The sequence below is a fragment of the Myotis brandtii genome, unplaced genomic scaffold (genome assembly GCF_000412655.1).
Source record: "Myotis brandtii unplaced genomic scaffold, ASM41265v1 scaffold4, whole genome shotgun sequence".
NCBI lineage: Eukaryota > Metazoa > Chordata > Mammalia > Chiroptera > Vespertilionidae > Myotis > Myotis brandtii.
In genome coordinates this window covers 2,325,681-2,348,208 of record NW_005365371.1, presented here as the reverse complement: position 1 = coordinate 2,348,208, position 22,528 = coordinate 2,325,681, and the positions used below count along the sequence as shown (strand labels likewise).

The 22,528-nt window shown below is 40.8% G+C and overlaps 1 protein-coding gene across 1 annotated transcript in view; it reads left to right on the top strand.

The window, feature by feature from the left end:
* The window catches only part of SLC12A8 (solute carrier family 12, member 8), a 139,089-nt gene that overhangs the window by 115,599 nt on the left and 962 nt on the right, over positions 1-22,528 (top strand). The window contains exons 9-12 of the mRNA XM_005873126.2: positions 3,222-3,867; positions 13,037-13,134; positions 13,677-13,794; positions 19,066-19,126. Of these exons, the coding sequence (XP_005873188.1) occupies positions 3,222-3,867; positions 13,037-13,134; positions 13,677-13,794; positions 19,066-19,126 (923 nt within the window). The remainder of the gene's footprint in view (positions 1-3,221; positions 3,868-13,036; positions 13,135-13,676; positions 13,795-19,065; positions 19,127-22,528) is intronic.

The following is a 22,528-nucleotide window of genomic DNA, read 5'->3' as shown; positions in this document are numbered from 1 at the left end:
AAGGGGAAGAGATCAACCAAAGGATTTGTATGCATGCATATAAGCCAAACCAATGGACATGTACAACAGGGGGATGAGAACATGAGTGGGGTGTGGGGGTTAATGGGGGGGATAAGGACAAATTTGTAATACCTTAACTAATAAAGAATTTAAAAAATAAAATTTTTGAGATTTATACAATATACAGAAAAAGTCATAAACCCAATACGAACAGTTTAAGACTAACTATGGCGTGAACATCTCTGTAGCCTCCACCCAAGAACACTGCCAGCCTCCAGACACCCACCCTCCACACCTCACCCTGGTCCGAGCCCTGAACCTCTCTCTGGGGAAGCTACTGTCCTGCCTTCTGTGATAATAATATTCTTTACTTTCTTTGTAGTTTTGCCCAGAAGTTGACAAAGTTTTTCTGGAAAGTGCAAATACTAAATATTTTAGGTTTTTCAGGCCCTGCGATCTCTGTCACAACTCAGTTTTGTCATTGTAGCTCAAAAGTTAGCACAAATAATACCAATGGGGAGAGGCTGTATTTCAATAAAACTTCATTGATGGGACACTGAAATTTGAATTTCATGTAATTTTCATGCATCACAAAATATTACTCTTCTTTTGATCTCCTCCCTCCCTCAGATGTTTAAAACTCTAAAACCATTCTTAGCTCTTGGGCATGCATAAACAGATGGGGGCCAGATCTGGCCCAGGGGTCATAGTTTGCCAGCTCCTGGTTTACTCCATACACATCACCAAACAAAAATAATTTAATTTTATCTGTTTTTTAACTTTATATTAATGTGGCATGCTTCTTTCACTCCACATTATGTTTTTGAGATTCATCCACTTTTTGGCTCATCATAGCAGTTTGTTTATTTTCATCCCTATATAGCATTTCCTCATTTGCTACCGTTTATCCGTTCTGCTATTGATGGACATTGAGGTCATTTCAGTTGGGACCATTACAGACAGGGAGTGAACATCCTTGTACTGGCACAGGCACACAGGCGGAGGCCTTCCAGACCACACGCTCGTTAGCGCAATGGCTAAGCTGGAAGCGTGTGTGCTTTCCCTCACGAGAGAACACCAACGTCTTCTTCCAAGGGAGTTGTCCATTAGTAGCATTCCCGCTTCTCTGTGTTCCTGCTATTATCAGACAAACCTTAATTGATTCAGTTTCTCTATGTTCTTGATATTATCAGACAATTTTTGCCAATCTCGTGCGTGTTTAATGGTATCTCACTATGGTTTTAATTTGCATTTTCCTGATTACATAATGAGATTGGGCATCTTTAATATGTTTAATGGACATTCTTTCGCTTTTTTTTTTTTTTTTTTACTGGGTTGTCTGTCTCTTTCTAATTATTTTGTGAGGATAGTTTTGGAGTATTCTGACTGACCCTTTGTCAGTTACACGAGGTGGGCAAAAATAGGTTTACAGTTATGAGTCTGCAAAACAGAGTTTATTCTTGTATTATTATTTATTAATTATTGTATTATTTATTTCAGTACAACTACTTTTTCCAACTTCTGTAGGTTTCACAAATATCTTTCCCTATTCCATGGCTTGTCTTATGGTGACTTTTGGTGAACAGAAGTTCGACTATTTTGTCTCTTTACAACCCACCTTATCAAAGTCCTGACCTGGACCACTAGTATGTCCGTCAGCACACCTAAGACTCTCCTTTTAAGTTTTTTTTTTAGTTTCTGATGATTTACTTTATTCTTAGTAGTTTTATTGTTAGAATATGCTAAACAATTGTAGGTGTACCAAAAACATAATTCTTAAAAACAATAAAAGTATATTTTTACTCTTTTTCCTTTTTTTTAGAATTTTACTCTGAAGTACTAGGGAAGGTATTTCAAGTCAACAGGAGCTCTGTCCTCAGAGACTCAGGCTGATGATGACCTTGCCATCTTCATCCTGTGACTTCCAAGGTCATCTATCCCAGCCCTCAATAAGGGGAACACACCTGGAGAAACCCGTGGGAGGTTTCCAGGTTGGAACCGGAAGTGGATTATATCCCTGCCCTTCACATTCCAGAGTGCTATCAGTAAAGGAGGGAAGAGCAGTGGTTAGATCCTGTGTAAATCCTGAGGGTAAATATTTATAATATTTGTTGATGGAGAATGAGAAAATGAGAAGAGGCATCAAGAATTTTCCTTGACTGAGCAACTGGAAGGATGGAATTGCCATTTGCTGAGATAAAGACTGCAGAAGGAGTAGATTTGAGCGTCAGGAGATTGGGGGGGGGACAACAATTTGATTTTGGACATGCTAGGTTTGAAATCCTGTTAGGAATCAACTGGAAATGTTGAGTAGACAGTTGAATATTTAAGTCTGGATTCAGGGGAACATTTCAGGCTGGAGATTCAGATTTGAGAATTGAGAGCATAAAGCTGGCATTTAAAGCCACGAGCCCCGTTGAGATGACCTAGGAAGGGAGTGTAGAGAGACAAGAGAAGGGGTCTGAGGACGGAGCCTGGGCTGCTGTGGAGGAGCCGCAGTGGAGACAGAAGGAGCGGTCAGTGAGGAGGGAGATGAATCAAGAGAAGTGAGATGAAGAGAGTCTTTCAAAGACCAGAGAGTGACCAGCTGGGTCGAATGTAGTTCTTAGGTCAAGGAAGATGAGGACTGCGAAGTAACTATTGTTTTTGGCCCAAGAACGATGTCAGTTTCTGTGATGAATGTCTCCTGCGGAGTAACAGATTACATGGAGTTAGCACATATTTTCCACTCCTGTCCTGAAGGTCACCCTACCCACCTCCATTAATAACAGATGTGTTGGCCTCAGCTGCCAATGATTCTGCTGTGTCTTCTAGGGTCTGCCACTCCCCTGGAGTCATTTTCTCCGCTGTCGTCTGGAAACAATCAACTTTCCATCTCTTTGATTTCCAAAGTTGGTGTTAGAACCCAATGAAAGATAAAAGGAGAAACACTTGGGAAGTTCAAGTTCTAGACTAATGCCCCAATTAATAGTTACTAATACAGCTAATACCCATGTTGTGTTAGGAGCCGACTGTGTGTCAGTGCCATGTCCAACATTGTAGCTGCATTAGCTCTGACCCCACAATAATTCCATGGGTTGGATGTTATCCCAAGCTTGTAGATGAACACACCAAGGGTCACATGGGAGAAGTGGCTGAGCCCTCATGAGCTGTGTTTCTATCAGATAATGGGATTTTCTTCTGAAATTTCATAGTCCTGCATGTTATTTTTGTTTTTGCAGAAAGGGCCAAATAAAACCCCCATAGCTGCCATCTGCCTGACCAGCTTGGTGACCATGGCCTTTGTCCTTGTGGGTCAGGTGAATGTTCTGGCTCCCATTGTCACCATTAACTTCATGCTGACATACATCGCGGTGGATTACTCTTACTTCTCCCTGTCCATGGTTCCCGGCAGCCACCCCCAGGTGCCTGAGCCAGTGCACAGGCAGGACATGGAAGCTCTCCTCTGCTCTGAGCACCTGCTGTTGGAAAAGGCTCCCGGGTATGGCTCTGAGGGCACTGCCCGAAGCCTCTCTGAGGGTACTCTGCTAGAATTCACCAAAGACATGGATCAGCTCCTGCAGCTATCCAGGAAGCTTGAGAGCAGCCAGACCAGGCCAGGAGAGAGCAACAGGATCCCAGAGCATCTGAGGGGGAAATGCAAGAAGGCCACCAAGCAAACCCTGCAAGATAGCTTCCTCTTGGACCTCAAGTCGCCAACTTCCTTCCCCGCAGAAGGCCCTGACAGCTTGCCCACTGCCGTCTGGGCGGAGCAGGAGTCCTACTGGAACAAGCAGGGTGCCAGGAGGGAAAGGGCTCAGCCTGCGGGAGCGCGTGGAGAACAACTTGTCCCTGAGCTGAGTAACCAGCCAAGGCCAAGTGGAGAAGGTGAGCGCCTTGAAATCATACTGGGGCCTCCTAATTTGGGGTGACTACTGGTTGCCTCACCTACCCGGTTATCATAACCCTCTTTAGCCAGCTCACTTTAAAGTCTTTGTGAATTGTATTTTATATTTATTTTAAAAGTTATCTTCAAGTATCAGCTGAATTTGTAATTCTACTCTGTTGATTTTAGACAGAAATTTCTACCTACTCCTATATGTGGGAGCCTTGGCTAGTAATTGAATATCATTTTTATTTTACTCAAAAATTAGCTGAAGTATAAGGCCAACGTGAATGAAACCGATTTCTTTTTCCAAGAGCAGTGGAAACGTGTTATGACAAACTGCCTGGCAAAAACTCAGTATGTTTTGTCTGTGGAAGATAAATATCCCCAAACGGGCAAGAGGGGATGGGGAAGGTGGCAAAAGGAGCCCAGCTTTTCTTTGCTTTCTCAAATCGGCAAACACAGAGACCCCGAGAGAGACTCTCAAGGAGAGGCTTCCAGAGCCGGAGGAATTCTGAGAGAGAATGTATACTTTTTGAGTCTTCCGGATTTTAGGTGCCTGACAAGTGTTATTGCATGTAAGAACAGATACTAGCATTTCCCATTTCACCAAGGAAGACCCTGAGGCCCTGTGAGTCACAGAGGAGTCTCAGCGCTGATACTTTGCACAGCTGGACGTGGCACCCGGGTGTGCCTGGATTTGAAGCCGAATGCTTCCCTTCCCATTGCCCTGCCCCTGAGATCTGTATAGCCCAGCGGGCAGAGAGGAGCAAACCCCTGGGACATAGAAGGAGATGTCTAAGAATAAATGCTTTACATTCTCCCACACACCTACTTTCTCTTCCTTACCTCCATATCGGTGTGAGGTAGGAACGTTATTAAAGTTTTAAAAATCATGTAGTTTAATAAGCCAAGTGGAGTTTAAAGTCATATAATAAAAAATAGTTTCCTCTCTTCTGTACTGTCCCCTTTATCCTTCTCCATCCCCTGGTCTCACCCCCAAAAAATCCCACTTCCAAGCAAAAAGGTGCTTCTTCTGTTAACCTTAATGTTGCTAAATAATATATTTGTGTTGCTAGTTTTAGAAAATCCTCATGGGAGGATATGTTTTTTATTGATTTGAGAGAGAGGGAGAGAGAGAGAAAGAGAGAGAGAGAGAGAGAGAGAGAGAGAGAGGAACATCCATCGGTTGCCTCCTGTATGCGCCCCAACTGGGGATTGAACCCACAACCTAGGTATGTGCCCTGACTGGGAATCAAACCCACCACCTTTTTGGTGTATAGGATGTTGCTCAACCACAGAGACCCCGAGAGAGACTCTCAAGGAGAGGCTTACAGAGCCGGAGGAATTCTGAGAGAGAATGTATACTTTTTGAGTCAGGGCTATTACTACTTCCTGCTATGTCAGTTTCAGATATCATCTTTTGACTTCCCGTTATGGTAAATGAAGATTTAACTCATGTATACCCCTCTGATGTCTCATTCAATGTCCCCGTGTAATTATATCACTGTTTTGATTAGCTTAATATCTAGTATTCATATTATCATAAATAAGTAAATATTGCTTACCTCTGAGCCATATATTCTACTATGATTACATGTCCTTTTTTGTCCAACATTTTCTGTTTCCTGGAGTTAATAATTGCATTTTTAAAATTTGCTTTTTTGGGGGGGGGTCATCAATTATTCTCTAAATGCTCTGGCAGATATGTCAAATGCCTCTCCATGTTGTTTTCCAAATGCTCGAATTCTTCAGAAATCTGTCATATCCATCTGTTTTCTCCTCTGGCCCACGGCTGCTCTACTGTTCTGCTTGGACTGACTGACTGTTCCACTCTAGGCTGTCTGTCCTAGGCCTGCTGCAGGCTGCTGTCTTGGATCCAGGATAGAAGAGATTTCTTTGATACAATATTATAGTAGACTTTTGCTGTTGTTGTTTTTTTGTTTGTTTTTTTTGCCTCCCCAACACTGAGTGACCTCCCTATGTTTGAAGAATTTCCAATGTTATGAGTCTTGGTGGGAGGCAAAGCAAGCCTTTCACACTCAAAACAAAATGTCAGATGTCAGTTTTCCAACCTCTCCTGCAGCCAGAGTTCAGGCACAAGACCCAAACTCTGCTAACCGGATAAGCCCTCCTTATAATGGGAACTGGAAACCCAAAGAAATGGGGACTTTGAGGAACTCTCTGGAAGCAGATGGTAGCTGCAGGAGGCCTACAGTCCTGCTTCCAGCATCCAGGGCTTTCAGGGTCCATGGGCAGGCAGGCTGCGCTGTCTAGACCTTGGGGCCTGCAGCAGTGATGGCTCCATTGGGCTGCTCTGACATATAATTGTGAGTGTTGTCCCTGGCTGCATAGCCCTGAGCTTGATTCGGTAGCCCTCCCAGCTATTCTCAGAGGGGAGTCTGGGAAATGTCTTTTTGTCTGGTCATATTGCTGCTTCACATGACATTGTGTAGTTATTTTCCTAAGGAAGAAGAGTAGATTGGGTGGCAACATTTGGGCTATGCCACAATTGTCCTGTTTTCAATTTCCAAGAGCTCTTGGGTGTAACCTAATTCGTCCTTGTCCCTTAAAAAAAAATGAGCATCATTTTATTCTTATTTCATGGGTAAAAATGGTTTATCTTATCTTTCTGGTAATAGTACTTATTCTTCCTTTAAAGTCTTTTCTGCTCCTTTTACTGTCTGTCCTGTGTTAGATCCTTTTCTCTTTAGCTTGATCTCTCTCTCTCTCTTATTAGACGCTTCACTAACATGTCTGTTGATCTTCTTATCTCTGCTCATACTTAGAAGTGAAGCCCTAAAAAGCACACTGGGCAGAGCTTGTTCCTTGGGAACCTCGCTGTAGGATGATTAGGGAATAAACTGGCTTCTTCACAGAGGACTCACCTGTAACTATCTTCTAGAGCAGTGGTTCTCAACCTTGGCTGCACATTTGAATCACCTGGGAATCTTTTTAAAATCCTGATTTCTGGGCCTCATCCTCCGGAAATTCTGTTTCTTTGTTATGGGGTGGGGCCACAACATTAGTAACAAAGAAACAGAATTTCCGGAGGATGAGGCCCAGAAATCAGGATTTTAAGAAGATTCCCAGGTGGTTCTAATGTGCAGGTAAGGTTGAGAACCACTGGCCTAAAGGGTTCCTCTGGGGCTCCTCAGTTCCTCCGCAGAAGAGTCACTTAATCTCTTGCCTGAGGGTCACCCTGATGGCTGCTTGCAATCAGGGAGCAAGGTAAGGTAAGGGAGTTGGGGGCGCCCCACTGTTTAGGATATAAGCTTTCATTTAATTCCCCAGTTTCTAGCCCAATTTCCCTATTCTTTGCTGTGCCTGGTGTCCTGAGTGTAGGCACTCTGTGGTTTGATTTCTTTGGAGGAAATCCCCCCTGGGAAGGGGATCGGGCAAAGAAGGAGTTGTTACCACTGGGCAGAGGGCCTCCGTGTCCACCTGTTTCTTTTTGTTGTTGTTGTTAATCCTCACCTGAGGATATTTTTCCCATTGATTTTTTAGAGAGAATGGAAGGGAGGGGGAGAGATAGAGAGAAACATGGATGTGAGAGAGACACATTGATTGGTTGCCTCCTGCTCAGTTGGCTGCCTCCTTGCACATGCCCCACCTGGAAGAGGGCCAGGGATCAAGCCTACAACCGAGGTACATGCCCTTGACTGGAATCAAACCGGCAACCCTTCAGTCTGCAGGCTCACACTCTAACCGCTGAGCAAAACCAGCTAGGGCCCAACTGTTTCATAAGTAGTTTTACAACTAACCCCCTGCACCTTACCTCTTCCCAGGGACATGATACTTCCTGGTCCTGAACTTCGCTGGAGTCTGAGGGGTGCATTGGGCTGCTTCTTACCAGCACCTCCCCTCAGGCTCTAGAGTTCGTCCCCTCTGCTCGGCCCAGTCTGTTACTGCTCCTCTGTCACCTTTTCATCTTCTAAGACCTGTTTTTATCTTTCCTCTCTCATTCTCCTTGTGTCTGTGGATTTATACCTATTTAATTCCTTTTCTGTCTTCTCACTGGGTTTTCAGAAGAGACTTACAGCCAGCTTGCCATGTTTAATCGCTGCAGTGGTTGCTACCCAGTCGCCCAGTTGAGAAATATCATAGCTACTGACCACTCCCTCTCCTCCGTCCTTGCTGCTTTGCCTTGTAGACCCTCATCATCTAGCACCCAGGCTCTTGTTAAGTCTCCCAATCAGTCTCCTGCCCCCAGATTTCCCCACATCCTGCTTCTCCTTCTCATTATTGTCCACTGAATGATGTTTCTGAAATAAAACTCTCATCTTGTGTCTCTTAGTTAAAAACCTTCACCAGAATCTAATGCCTTCCATAGACAGTCCAAGATCCTTGGTGTGATCTTCAAGGTTCTTTATAATCCGGACCTACCTTCCTGGCCACTTTCCTCATGACAACTCATGCACTTACTTGTGGATCCACCCAGACTAGTGCCCTAAACACGTCATGTTCTTCATTCCTTCCTGCCTTGGTGTATGCTGTTCTGCCTCCTCAAATTGCTTCACCTCCCCCTTCTCCATCTGGAAAACTCTGACTTCGTGTTTAAAATCCATCTGACTTTTCAGACCCATTTTTATGCCCTCTGAGAAGGATTACCTGGTCCCCCTGCTGTGCAAGCATAACATTTGATTCATACAGGAAGTATAAATAATTATCACATTGTCTTACACATCCAGATCACATGTGTTTATACGTTTGTCTTCAGCTCCGCTCATCTGTCTGTCTTAAGGAAAAGAAATACTAGTTTCATTCCTGTGCCTTTAGACTGTGAGCTTCCTTTAGTCATAAAACATGTCTTTCCACCTTGTATTCATCACAGCATTCCCACACAGCACACTACACATGGCACCCAACAAACACTCAGTAAAAGCTGGTGAAATGGATGAACATTTGAACAAATATTGTCTAAAAAATTTAAACATTGATCAGTAGAATAGAAAGTGTAAACTGTCATAAGAACCTAATCTGTGACAAACCAGATGCCATGAAATAACAAGAATCAAATTGCTACTGAATAAATGCTATTGAGAGCAAATGGGCCCCCAAAATTAACTTGGGGCTGTATTTTATGCCTTATATAGCTACAAATTCCTTATTTATAACAGCTGTGCAAGAGAAATATTACTGACTATTAAAGACGTCATCAGAGATAAAAAGGATCTGATTAAATGGAAATAAAAAACATTTGAACAACAGTGCCACAGAAGGAAACAATTATTCAGACAAACACAACTGATAAAAGCATACCTTCCAAAGCATATTATTTTTAAAAACAGGAAGGTCAGAATCCAGATTATATTAAGCAGAGGTCAGAAGAGATGAATATGTAGTTTACATTTGAAAAATCAATTCCTAGACTCATTTATTGTCCACTCAACAAACCAACTTTTATTTTTAAGTGTTAAATAATGTTTGTAACTAAAAATAGGCAGCATTTATTGAGCATGCCCCATGTTCTTGACACTGAGAGAGGCAATTAACACAGATTGTCTCATCTAAGCTCAGCATTAGGTATTATTAATACACACACACACACACACACACACACACACACACACACACACACTAGAGGCCCGGTGCACGAAATTTGTGTGCTGGGGGAGGGGTGTCCCTCAGCCCAGCCTGCACCCTCTCCAATCTGGGACTCCTTGGGGGATGTCCTACTGCTGATCCCTGTGGGATCGGGCGTAAACCAGCAGTCGGACATCCCTCTCACAATCCAGGATGGCTGGCTCCCAATCGCTCACCTGCCTGCCTGCCTGATTCCCCCTAACTGCTTCTGCCTGCCAGCCTGGTCACCCCCTAACCACTCCCCTGCTGGCCTGGTTACCCCCAACTGCCCTCCCCTGCAGGTCTGGTCCTCCCCAACTGCCCTCCCCTGCTGGCCTGATCTCCCACAACTGCCCTCCCCTGCCAGCCATCTTGTGGCTGTGGGTGCCACCATCTTTGTGATGGCATGAGGGTCAATTAGCATAGTCCCTCTTTATTATATACTATACATATACATATGTATTTGATTTTAGAGAGAGTGGAAGGGAGAGGGATAGAGAGATAGAAACATTGATGAGAAAGATGAGAGAGAAACATCATCCATCATCTGCCTCTTGCTGGGGACTAAGCCTGCAACCAGGGCATGTGCCCTGACCGGGAATTGAACTGGTGACCTCTTGGTTCATGGTTCAATACTCAACCACTGAGCACCACTGGCCAGTGTGGCTTGGTTAGTTAGAGGGTCGTCCCATACATCAAAGGGTGGCAGGTTCAATTCCTGGCCAGGTTACATGCCCAGGTTGTGGGTTTGATCCCCAGTTTGGGTGTGTGTGGGAGGCAACTAATCAATGTTCCTCTCTCTCTCTCTCCCTTCCTCTCTAAAAATCAATAAAAAAATTTTTTAGAAAGATGTAACAAGGAATATAAACCTGTTTAATTGCCCTGGCTTAGTAAATCTATTTGGGGGAATTGCATAATCAAGTTAGAAATAACTGAAATGTACTGCATTTGGAAAGCAGTTAAAAGAATTGCATTATCATGATAAAAGGCCACCTGGACTAGAAACAGGATCATTGTGGACGGCATCTGTGCACATTCTCAGTTTGTACATGCTGACTAGGCCTGTGCTTATGTATTCTGAGAAAGACATGAGGTGCATTTACAGAGATAGTTTAATATTTAGATTCCTAATGTCTATAAATTCATGATTTTAAAAATTAACATAATTGTTTTCACCCTTCATGTTTAGTGTGTTTATATCTGCATGGATTTTGTGAACATTGAATTTGTTAGACATACCATTATATTTTAAAAGACACTTTAATATTATTTTTACTATGCTTTTTATATTTGATATCTTTTTAAAAAAATATATTTTATTGATTTTTTTTTTATAGAGAGGAAGGGAGAAGGAGAGGAATAGAGAGCTAGAAACATCAATGAGAGAGAAACATTGATTCAGCTGCTTCCTGCACACCCCCTACTGGGGATGTGCCCACAACCAAGGTACATGCCCTTGACTGGAATTGAACCTGGGACCCTTCAGTCTGCAGGCCGATGCTCTATCCACTGAGCCAAACCGGTCAGGGCTATATTTGATATATTTAATGTGCCTGATGCATGGTTTTGTTTGTTTGTTTGTTTTGAAACTAAAACTTGAAAAGTTAAGTTGCCTTTCTGGTCATTACTCTAGAACAGCAGTTCTCAACCTGTGGGTCGCGACCCCTTTGTCGGTCAAACGACCCTTTCACAGGGGTCGCCTAAGACCATCCTGCATATAAGATATTTACATTATGATTCATAACAGTAGCAACATTACAGTTATGAAGTAGCAACAAAAATAATTTTATGGTTGGGTCACAATATGAGGAACTGTATTTAAAGGGCCAGAAGGTTGAGAACCACTGCTCTAGAATTTCTAATGTGAAAAATGTCCCCTTCCACCAATAATCCACAAGGCTTGTTTCTTCCAGCAAAATCCTTAATAAGAGAAAAAAATTCCTTTAGTTATTTGGAAGGATTTTGAACCATATTGTTTGCCTGTGCTGTGAGACCTATTCAAAGTCATTGAGCATCCTTGCATGAATTCTCCCTCACATTGCTGATGTGTTGTCCTTGCCTGCAAGACACACCCCTTCCTAACTACTTTCTCCTGAGCTTCTCAGAAACCGTGCACACACACACACACACACACACACACACACACACACACACACACAATTCCCTTAGGTACAATGTAATTGATATTGTGCAAGATCAAGATCAAGTATGAAAAGGTGAGCTTAACATTTGGCAAATCTCAGAGAGGCAAAAATCTAAGTCGTTAACCAATAGTGTTCCTTCTTAGTAACCAAGAGGGCAACTGTATTTCACTAAGCCAATGGCTGAAAAAAATGAATCATGCATTGAACATGTTAAAGTTATACAATTTAATTAATGGAAGTATAACAGTATTTTTTCTTTTTTTAAAAAGTAGCAGAGCCATCAATTAAAATCAATCATAATGCTTGGCAGAGTTTATTTCAATCCACAATTAATAGGGAGACATTTTTTTGAGCACTTCCTATACATGAACTTCTAAATGTCTAGTTTTGGCCTTTAGAGATATAAGAGACACAATTCTTGCCCTCACATATAAAAGATAAATATAATAATTGGCAACATATGATGAAGGAAGACAGATGTTGAGAGAATAAAGATTTCTCTGGGGGCTAGGATGGTTTGCTCATTCATTTAACCACATGAATGGAACATTTACTACATTCTAAGCACTGTTCAAGGTGCCGGAGAACATGCTGAATAGACATGGGTCTCTGCTATCATTGAGCTTGCGTTCTAGTAGGGGAAGGTACATAAACAAACAAACAAATATACACTGTAATGGGAATTGACCATTGAATTTGAAAAGATCAAGTCATTGGCAACTTAGGAAGAGTAGTTTTAGTGGAATCTTACAATCTTACGAGTGGGTTGAGGAAATAATGGGAGGTAAATAATGTATAGGCAATTCTTTTGAGGAGTTTTGCTATAAGGAAGACAAAGGAATAGGGCAGTAACTAGGGGTTGACCAAAGGTATTTGCTTAAGTGGGAGAAATTGCAGTGTAGGTTATTTATGTTTAACTAGAGGTATTTATATTTAAATTCGTGCAAGAGTAGGCCTTCCTTGCCCCAGCTGCTGGCACCGGCTTCCCTCTGGCACCCGGGACTCCCCCTCGCAGCCCCATCTGGAAGACAGCCGGTCTAATTAGCATATTATGCTTTTATTATTATAGACGGTAATGGTTCAGTATAGGATGGAAAAATCAAGGATGCAAAAGCAAAATCCTCAAGCAGAGCATAAGCAGAGGATGGGCCTTACACAGGAGCCGGGACTGTTCATCCACTGGACAAGGAGTGAAGGCAGAAGAGAAGGTTCAGGTGCAAGTGGGTTGGTAGATTTGGTGATGAGAGGATATGAAAGCTCTCCTTTGAGAGGAGAGATTGTAAACTTGTTACATCAGAGAGTAGGAGAATGAGTTGACTAAGAACACAAGAAAGTCAATGGTTGAAGTGAGTGGAAGTTGTCTTTTAGGTTGAGAAGATGAGCTTATAAGTATTTGTTCATAAAAATATAAGAGGATTTGGTAACAGATTGGTAATAAGGATTTGGCTCATTTATTTTTTAGATTTCTTCCTAAAGTCTAGGCTCCAGGAACAAGATATCCAGAGCAGAACTACTTCTTTCTACGCTCGCATGTGCAACCCCTGGGTCTCCCTGTTGGGGGTGAGTAGCTTCATTTTTATCTCAGTTGTCCTTGTGACATAATTCAAGGAGAATTGGAGACATGTGTGATCTCAGGGTTGGGGCTGTGGGAAGGAAAGAGGAGAATCTTAACCAGGAGCAATGTCATTTAACTACCTGTTATATTAGAATTTAGGCAAGACTACAAATGGCAAGATTACATTTAGTGCAGCATTGATTTTAATCAGTGGGTTACTTGTAAAATAATCATCTCTGATAACCTCTTGGTCACTAAATTTCTAGGTATACCAAATTAGCATAATTTCACTTTGTTTCTTCTAGGGAGGAATAGGACAGTGAACTAGGAAAGAATAACTATTTATTGATAGTTTTGATTAGAGGGTACTTTCAGAAGGTATCTTCTCAAATATCTGCTTAAATGAGTTTTTTTTAAAAAATTATGAGTGAACTTCAAGTAAGCAGACTTTTATAGTGATCAAAGGTTGATGAGAGGGACTAGCCTTGTGGTTTGCCTACAATGTGATAAACCATTAGGTGACTTGCCTTTCCTACTGTTTCCACAGGCCGTTGGGTCTCTTGTCATCATGTTTGTGATCCAGTGGGTCTATGCTTTGATCAACATGTGTGTTGCTGCCATTGTGTATTTCTACATTGGTCGGGCCAGTCCCGGGCTTCACCTTGGTAAGCAGCAGAGCCATTTTGCCACCACCTTCCTCTTTCTCTTTTAGCATCCATTGAAGAAATGTGTTTTGAGCACCAATTAAATGCCAACACTGACAGATATGAATCCCATTTTTAAGTAGCTTATAGTTTAGGGGGGAAATATGACATGCACATAAATGATAAATAAAAAAATATGACATGTAGAAGTAAAAATGGATGATAACAATAGCACAAGGGCCAGGAGGGAAGAAATGGAAATATACTGTTTTAACTTTCTGATACTATATGTGAAGTACTATAATATCACTTAGAGGTAGACTGTGATAAGTTAAAAATGTGTACTACAAACTCTAAAGCAACCATTAAAAAATAACAAAGAGTTACAGCTAGTAAGCCAATAAAGGAGGTAAAATTGAATTTTAAAATGCTCAAATCAAAAGAAAGCAGAAAAAGAAGAAAAGATAATAAAGGGCATATGAGACAAACAAAAAGCAAATAACAAAGCAGTTTATATAAGCCTAGCCATATCAATCAATAATCACACTAAGAATAAATGGTCTAAACACTCTCAATAAAGTGGTCTAAACACTGAGGTTGTCAGATTGAATAAAAATGCATGATACAACTATATGCTACCTATAAGAAACCTACTTTAAATATAAAGACACAAAATAAGTTAAAAATAAAAAGATACGATAATGTGAATCAAAACAAAGCTGGAGTGACTATATATTACTATCAGGCAAAATAGATTTTAGAGAAAAGCATGTTACCAGGAATAAAGGATTATTTCATGAAGATAAAGTAAAAAAATCATGAAGAGGACATAAAAAATCTTAATCTTTATGCACTTAAAAATAGAGCTTTGAAATATATGAAGTAAAACCTGGTATAACTGTAACAAGAAATAGAAAAATTCATAATTAAAATAAGAGGTTTCAATACCTCTCTCAATAATTGATAAAACAAGTAGGCTTAATATTGGTAAGACATTAGAAGACTTGAATAACATTATCTACAAACCTAGACAAACTAAGATTTATAGACCATTCCACCTAACAGAAGAATATATATTCTTTTAAAATATAAATGAAATATTTACCATATTTTTAAGACATAAAAAGTCTCGATATATTTAAAGGTATTCAAGTAAATTCAAGAACAAAGTATGTTCTCTGACCAAAGGAGAAGTAAATTAGAAATAAATACCAGAAAGATATCTAGTATTGGGAAATCCCCAAATATTTAGAAACTAAAGAACACTAAATGACTAAGAACACTAAACAATGCTAAATCAAGTAAAGAAATGAAATAACTCAGGGTTCAAAGAAGAAATAATAAGTAAAATTACAAAATATTTGAAACTGAATGAAAATGAAAATATAACATCAAAATTGTGGATTGCAGCTAATTCGGTACTTAGAAGGAAGTTTATAGCATCAAATGTTCATATTAGAAAAGAAGAAAGGTCTTAAATCAATGACCCCCCACTTCCAACTTAAGAAAACTAGAGAAAGAAGAGCAAATTAAACCCAAATAAGAGAAACAAAGAAGCAATGAAGATAAAAGTAGAAATCAATAATATATAAAGTAGAAAAAAGTAGAGAATGCCAATAAAACAAGAAACTGGTTATGTGATATCATGTATACAGATGACAAACTTTTAGCCAGAGTGATCATAATACAAGGAGAGAAGGTAAAAAATGACCAGTATCAGGAGTGAGGGAGATGACATTACTAGAAAATCTATAGATATTAAAAGGAAAATAAATAAATATTTTTAAACAGCTTTATGCCAATATATATGACAACTTAGATGGATTGGGAAAATTCCTTGAAAGAGACAAACTATCAGGGTTCATTCTAGAAGAAAGATAAGGCTATTTAAGTCATCTAGTAAAGAAGTTAAACTTGTCATTAAAACCTTCCCACAAAGAAAACTCAGATGGCTTCACTAATGAAACCTATCAAACATTTAAGGAAGAAAGAATATAAATTCTATGCAAACTTTTTGGAGAACTACACACCAATATCCCACATGACCATAGATACAAAAATTTGTAACAAAGTTTTACCAAGCTGAATAAAAAAATATAAAAAGGATAACACATCATAACCAAATAGGTTTATCTCAGGAATTCAAGGTTGGTTTAACATTCTGAATTATTCTATGTAATTCGCCATATTTACAGACTAGAAGAGGAAAACAAAAACATTTCTGAGAAGAGAGGAAAGAGGAAATTAAAGAAATAAATGAAGACATATACTAAGTCCATGAATTGGAAGATTCAATATTCTTAAGACATTAATTCTCCCCAAATTGCTCTACAGATTCGACATAATCCCAATAAAAATCTCTGCTGCCCTTTTTTGTGGAAGTTAGCAAGCAGACTCTAAAATATTTATATGAACCCTGGCATGTGTGGCTCAGTTGGTTGGAGTATCATCCCATGCACCAGAAGGTCATGGGTTCGATTCCTAGTCAGGGCACATATCTAGGCTGTGGGTTCAATCGCCAGTCAGGGCATGTACGAGAGGCAACCTATCATTGTATCTTTCTCCCATTGATGTTTCTCTCTCTCTCTCTCTCTCTCTCTCTCTCTCTCTCTCTCCCCCCTCCCTCGCTCCCTCCCTCCCTCCTTCCCTACCTCCCTCTCTAAAAAACAATAAAATAAAATACTTATATGGAAACTCTTAAGCATATGAAAAGATGCTCAACATTATTAGTGATTAGGAAATACAAATGAAAACCACAATATTATACTACTACACACCTAAGGAGGGGTTAAAATTAAAAATACTGATCATGCCAAGTGTTGGCAAGGAAGTGGAGCAACTAGAACTACCGTATACTACTGGTGGAAATAAAATAATACAATCACTTTGTAAAACAGTTTGGCAGGTTATTAAAAGTTAAACATACACCTGCTGTATGAACTAGCCAATGTACTTCTACAATGGAATAGTAATAAAAGGAACATATAATAACATGGATGAAACTCATATAATTATGCTGTGTGGAAGAAACCAGACAAAAAAGAGTATATAGGGGTGGTCTCTAGTTGCCTGGTATGTGGCTCTAGCATGATTTAGGGCAGGGGTGTATTGGCTCTTTGTGTGAGAATTTGGGGGTGAGGATTCTGGTTTGGTTGATTTGTATATCAAAGGGGTGTTCACAGGGGAGTTCTTTGCTATCTCTAGGATCAAGGCTCCAAATGTCAGAGCATCAAGAATATAATAGTAAGAAAGTATAATCAATACTCTATGGTGATTACAGTTATGTCTCAACAATAAAACTATTTTAAAAAAATACATTTGAGAGCCCTTTTCAACAAAATTCTATGATACCCCAATTTAAAATAAAGCAATTAGTTCTAAGTCCTAACTAAATGAACCACAGCAATCCAGGCAAACTGAAGAAAAAATTCTTCAGAATTAGAATAATTTGATGTATATTTTTGAAAGAAATGTACTTCATACACTTGAAGTCACATGCACATTAAGAATAATGCTTTCGAGGACTTTTGGTAAAGATGGTGGAGTAGAAGGGAGAGCAGTAAATCCCAGAGTGAAGACATGCCCTGCTAAGGCCCTCAGGGTGACCTGTGATGAAAACCCAGGTCTGTCAGTTCAGGATCCTTCAAAAGCCACCCTCCTCTGCGAAGCCTCCTTGTGATGGTTAATTTTTTGTGTCAACTTGACTGGGCCAGAGTTCCCTGATTAAACATTATTTGTGGGTTTGTCTGTGAGGGTGTTTAAGAAACAATAACAATGCTTTAGAAAAGTCATGCTAACAAGAGGTCCTTATAACAACTAATTTAAGGGACAGAATATATTTTAATTAACACAGTGATTACATCAGTGTTTGCTTCTAAATTTCTTACGAGTTAGTTTGATCGTAAGAAATTCAAATCATTCCCAGAAATCTATTCACAGGAAGGTATGAAATAAAATTTCAGGCCAGTCTCCATCTAAAATTTAGATAACTTAGACTCCAAATGATCACAAATTAGGAAGGTCAGTTGATAAAGTGTTTGTTTATTTGCTTCCTCCTAACAACATCAGAATATGTTAGAAACTTTCTGCTTGCAATTGTAGATATTAATGCAAATATATATAATTTAGAAGAACATTTTATAAAATGACATTTGATTTCCTAAAGTTATATGTAATTCGTTATATGAGATTTAAAAAAAAAACCCAGTGAAAGAAGGGATGAGGTTTTTTTTTGTTTTTTAAAAAGTTGATTAGGCCCAGCTGGTATTGCTCAGTGGTTGAGTGTCAACCTATGACCCAGGAGGTCACAGATCCATTCCTGGTCAGGGTGCATGCCTGGGTTGCAGGCTCGATACTAAGTAGGGGGCATGCAGGAGGCAACTATCAATGATTCTCGCTCATCATTGATGTTTCTATCTCTTCCTCTCCCTTCCTCTCTGAAATCAATAAAAATATATTTTAAAAAAACTGATTAGCCCTATTCTAATTAGTGTGTCTGATATCAGTATATTTAGTCAGTATCAACAAGAATCTCACTTCAAACTTCAGCTCTAACATTTCTACACTGTGAGCAATTGGATTCACTTAACACCCGTGGAAAAGTTCCTGGATGCCAACTCCTGTGGGTGTGGGGAGTGTTACAAGATGGAGAAGACGTGCTTCCTATTCTCAAAGGGCGTATGGTCTAGTAGGGGATTTTATAGCACATATTTAACACATAGTTTGAATCTAAGAAAAAAAATATCAAAATTTTTTAAATTCATAGGACTGAAGTTAGCAAGTTGTCTGCTTTTTTTCTCTATAGCACTTTATTCAGTTTCTTTCTTGAGAATTTGAAATTTAGAAATAAATTTTTGGAAACTACATATGGGTATGAAGTCCTTAGCAGGCTGCTGTCAGGGAATATTATAATGAATACTAGCAGCCCAGCGCACGATTTGAAATTGCACGATGCTGCCCACCTCGAGTTGCCAGTCTGGCCCTGCCTCCCTCTCCGGCCCTTGAAGCAGCTGCGGCCACTGCTGATCAGGCCCTCCCCCAGTGCAGGCGTATGGAGGCCCCTGCCGCCCTGCCCCAGACGCTGTGCGCGCAACCTCCTCCTGTCCGGGTTGACCCGTTACAGCATCCCGGTTAATTAGCATTATATATATATATAGTTTGGTTAGGCTGAAAAAGGGAAAAAATTATACTAATTGTGCATGTGTGTCAGGGGATATATATTTTATTAAAACTGGGATTCTAGATGCATATCGAGAGCCTTCAGCAATATTCATGTCTATGTCTTCCCTGTAGGATCAGCCTCCAACTTCAGCTTTTTCAGATGGATGCGGTCTCTTCTGATCCCCTCCTGCAGGTCAGTGCTAATCTGGGGCCAGGACCAGGGTGGATGAGTGTCCTGGGTCCCACTCCTAACTGGGCGAGGGTGAATTGTGTGCGGGAACCCAACAATTGAGACCCTAGAGGAGACTCAGACTCTGCTCCTCACTGCCCGCCCCTACCCAGCCCCCAGCCTCAGCTCATCAGAAGCTTCCTCTGGCTCATGTCCCCTCCTGCTTTCTATTCTCAGGAATCATGAACAGGGGCTTTATGTAGAATCTGATTGCGGGTGCTCAGTCCAGAGAGCTATTCTCAGCGAGTTCATGGTCCGAGACACACTAGCATCAGCACATCATCACACACAAGGTTAAGCCCAAAGGCCGTTGATCTGACTGTGTTGGTGAAAGTGCAGAAGCCAAGTACAGAAGTACATAGAGTAGGGATCTTGGAGGATTTCTGGGGCACCTCCGTGTTCAAACACGCAGGGAAAGGGAAGAATCGACTCTTCTGAGAAATAGGAGAAGGCCTCATGGAGAACGTAAGATTTCATGAGTGCCCTAATCTCTTTCCTCCTCCTTCACCCTTCCGGAGACAATGCTACCTCACCTCCGAAGGCCTTGGGACTCTAGGAAATTACTTTCCCTCCTCCTTCGAGGAACCAACGCTGCAGGCTGGGAAAATCCAGGCAGAACTCAATCAGGTGTTTATTATGATTTCATTTTGTTGGTTTGTTTTTGACAATCTAGATGTCTGGGTTGCACTTGCCAATATTTCTACCTTCCATGCCCAGATATTGCTGATGGACCCTTTCCCTTGGATCCCAGATGTACATTCAGAATCCTTCCCCCCCTCCCCCCCATATTTTTAATTGTGATGTAGTACAGAGAACATAAAATGTAGCATTTTACCCTTTTTAAGTGTACAGTGCAGTGGTATTAAGTACATTCATATTGTTGTGCCACCACCTCCACCATGTATCTCAACTCACTGTCTTATAAAAACAGAAACACTCCGTCTAGTAAACAGTAACTCCCCCTTCCTGCCTTCCAAGAATCCTTTTTAAGACAAGTCTTATAAGCACTACCAACTTGTTCAAGATTGCACAAGGAATTAAAGCTTGCTTCTAGAGCAGCGGTTCTCAACCTGTGGGTCGAGACCCCTTTGGCGGTCGAACGACCCTTTCACAGGGGTCGCCTAAGACCATCCTGCATATCAGATATTTACATTACGATTCATCACAGTAGCAACATTACAGTTATGAAGTAGCAACGAAAATAATTTTATGGTTGGGTCACAACATGAGGAACTGTATTTAAAGGGCCAGAAGGTTGAGAACCACTGTGCTAGAGCCTGGGATGGTGAAGACAAAGGAGCGGGGCCATGGAAACTGACAGGGTAAAGGCTGGGAGGGAGTGTGGTGTGCGGGGAGATCCCTGTCATCTACTTGGAAGCGGGGCTAACATTCAGTGGGGAGCTATGGGAGGGGTGGGGTCACCTCTCTGCCTCTCTTCCGGTCTGAGGCCCCAGGCTGGGTGACTCAGATCACAACACTCCCGCACTGGTCTCTTTTCCCTGTCACCTCGTCCTGAGGAAAAGTTGAGTTTCAGTGGAAAGAGCTTCTGTGTAGAGGCTGCCTACAGATCTGGAGCTGGAGCTGCTGAGTGGCTAAGAGTATTGGGCCCTATCTGATTTACAGGGATATTTTTAGGCATTTGCAGTTTTAAAGCCTACACATGGCCATGGGAGGCCACTACTCCTTCTGTTGCTTTCTGAATTCCTAGAATTTCACCTCTGCGGTCACTGTGGTGCTATGTAGAAAGAAGAATGTATCAGGAGATTATTCTTAGAAGAGGGCAATACTTTGGTTGAAATAGAACCCAGTCCACACTATGCATAGCTCCGTGGGCTTGTGAAGTGGGCGATGGAGGCATCAGCTAAGTCTCAACATTACACTTGCTGGCCTCACTATGGCTCCTGGGCAATGTTTTGTGATGATTATGTAGGAAGGTGAAAGGACCAAGAAATGGTGATTGTTTTTAAAAAGTAGAAATTGGTAGCTGTGTTTTCTATTTTGTAATTTTGAAGTTTGGTTGTTTGTTTTTTGCTTGTTTACAATTATGGACCCAGATGCTCTTCAAAATCAAAGAAGAGTAATGGTGTGGTGAAAGTGTTTGGGCAAAGGAATTTGATTAAGTTGCTCCCTGTATTACACCTACAATTCCCAGAATTATGTGAAATTTAGCCTGACCTTGACAAGGCTTTCTTTCCTAAAGTCCTAGCAACTGCCCAGGTGAGAATTTTTAGACCATTCTAGATTAGAAAGTGAGGCATATTATTTGCCAGAACTTAGAAGAATGTAATGGTTTCACCTTTTTAAAAACAAACAAACAAACAAATAAACAAACCAGCATTAATGAAAAAAATACATTGGCAAAAACACTTCTATGTTCATTGGGATGGCATTTTTGACACTTCTCAACTTTATTTCTTGAAGATTCAACCTTTATAGAAGTTAATTCATTTCTCAGAAAACCTCAACCTAATTCAGATATGTTCTCAGTGGCTGCAAGGCCTTCATCATGTGATCTGAATTTCTGTAACAGCACTTTTTGCCAAAGTCAGTTGAAGCTTTCTGCTTAACTTTTAAAGATTGAAACGTTAGATTTATACCTTTAAAAATGTCTTTACAACTATCAAATATAACCCTTATTTAAACAATTGACATTGCTACTTGTAAAGTAGATGATTCTTTTCGGTTAAATTTCTAAGGGGCAATCACGTCTAAGGTCGGACAAAGGCTTTGGCACAAGGAGGTGGGGCGGTTTTTCTGAGGCCACTGGGCTGATGGGGGGGCAGAGCCATGACTGTATCCATCCCCTGCACATCCCTGACAGGTTGGCTCTCTCCTTACTCCTTAGCCTCTGGCACTTTCCTTGTGTGTCCATTTTATTCCAACTCCAACTGTATGTTGGCACTTCAGTGACAGTGGAATCCACATCGGGACTTGTTCTTTGTCTTCAGGCCAACGTGGTGTCAAAGCCTTTGTAGTTTGTCTCGGAGCTGCCTGCTATGTCAGCCTTAGCTCTGGAAATCATTCCTCACTCAACTTTCTTTCCCATGAACCAAAGAGGTTTCTCTTTCTACTCTTCTCTGTTTTCCAGCCTCTCCATTCCATTATTTCACTTGACAAAAAAGCAAAGAAATGCTATCGAGTCCCAGCATGACACTGTTTGGATGGTTATTTTGTACACTTTTATACATTTATGCTAAAGAAAGGTAAAAGTCACTTCTCTCCTTATTTTATACTCATTTCTCATACTTTATTCATAAACATTTGTACATGTAACTTGCACCAGTTGTGTTTTTTTAAATTTTATTTAAAGTATTACAAATAGTAGTACATATGTTTCCTTTTTTCCCCCATTGACCTTCTCTTGGC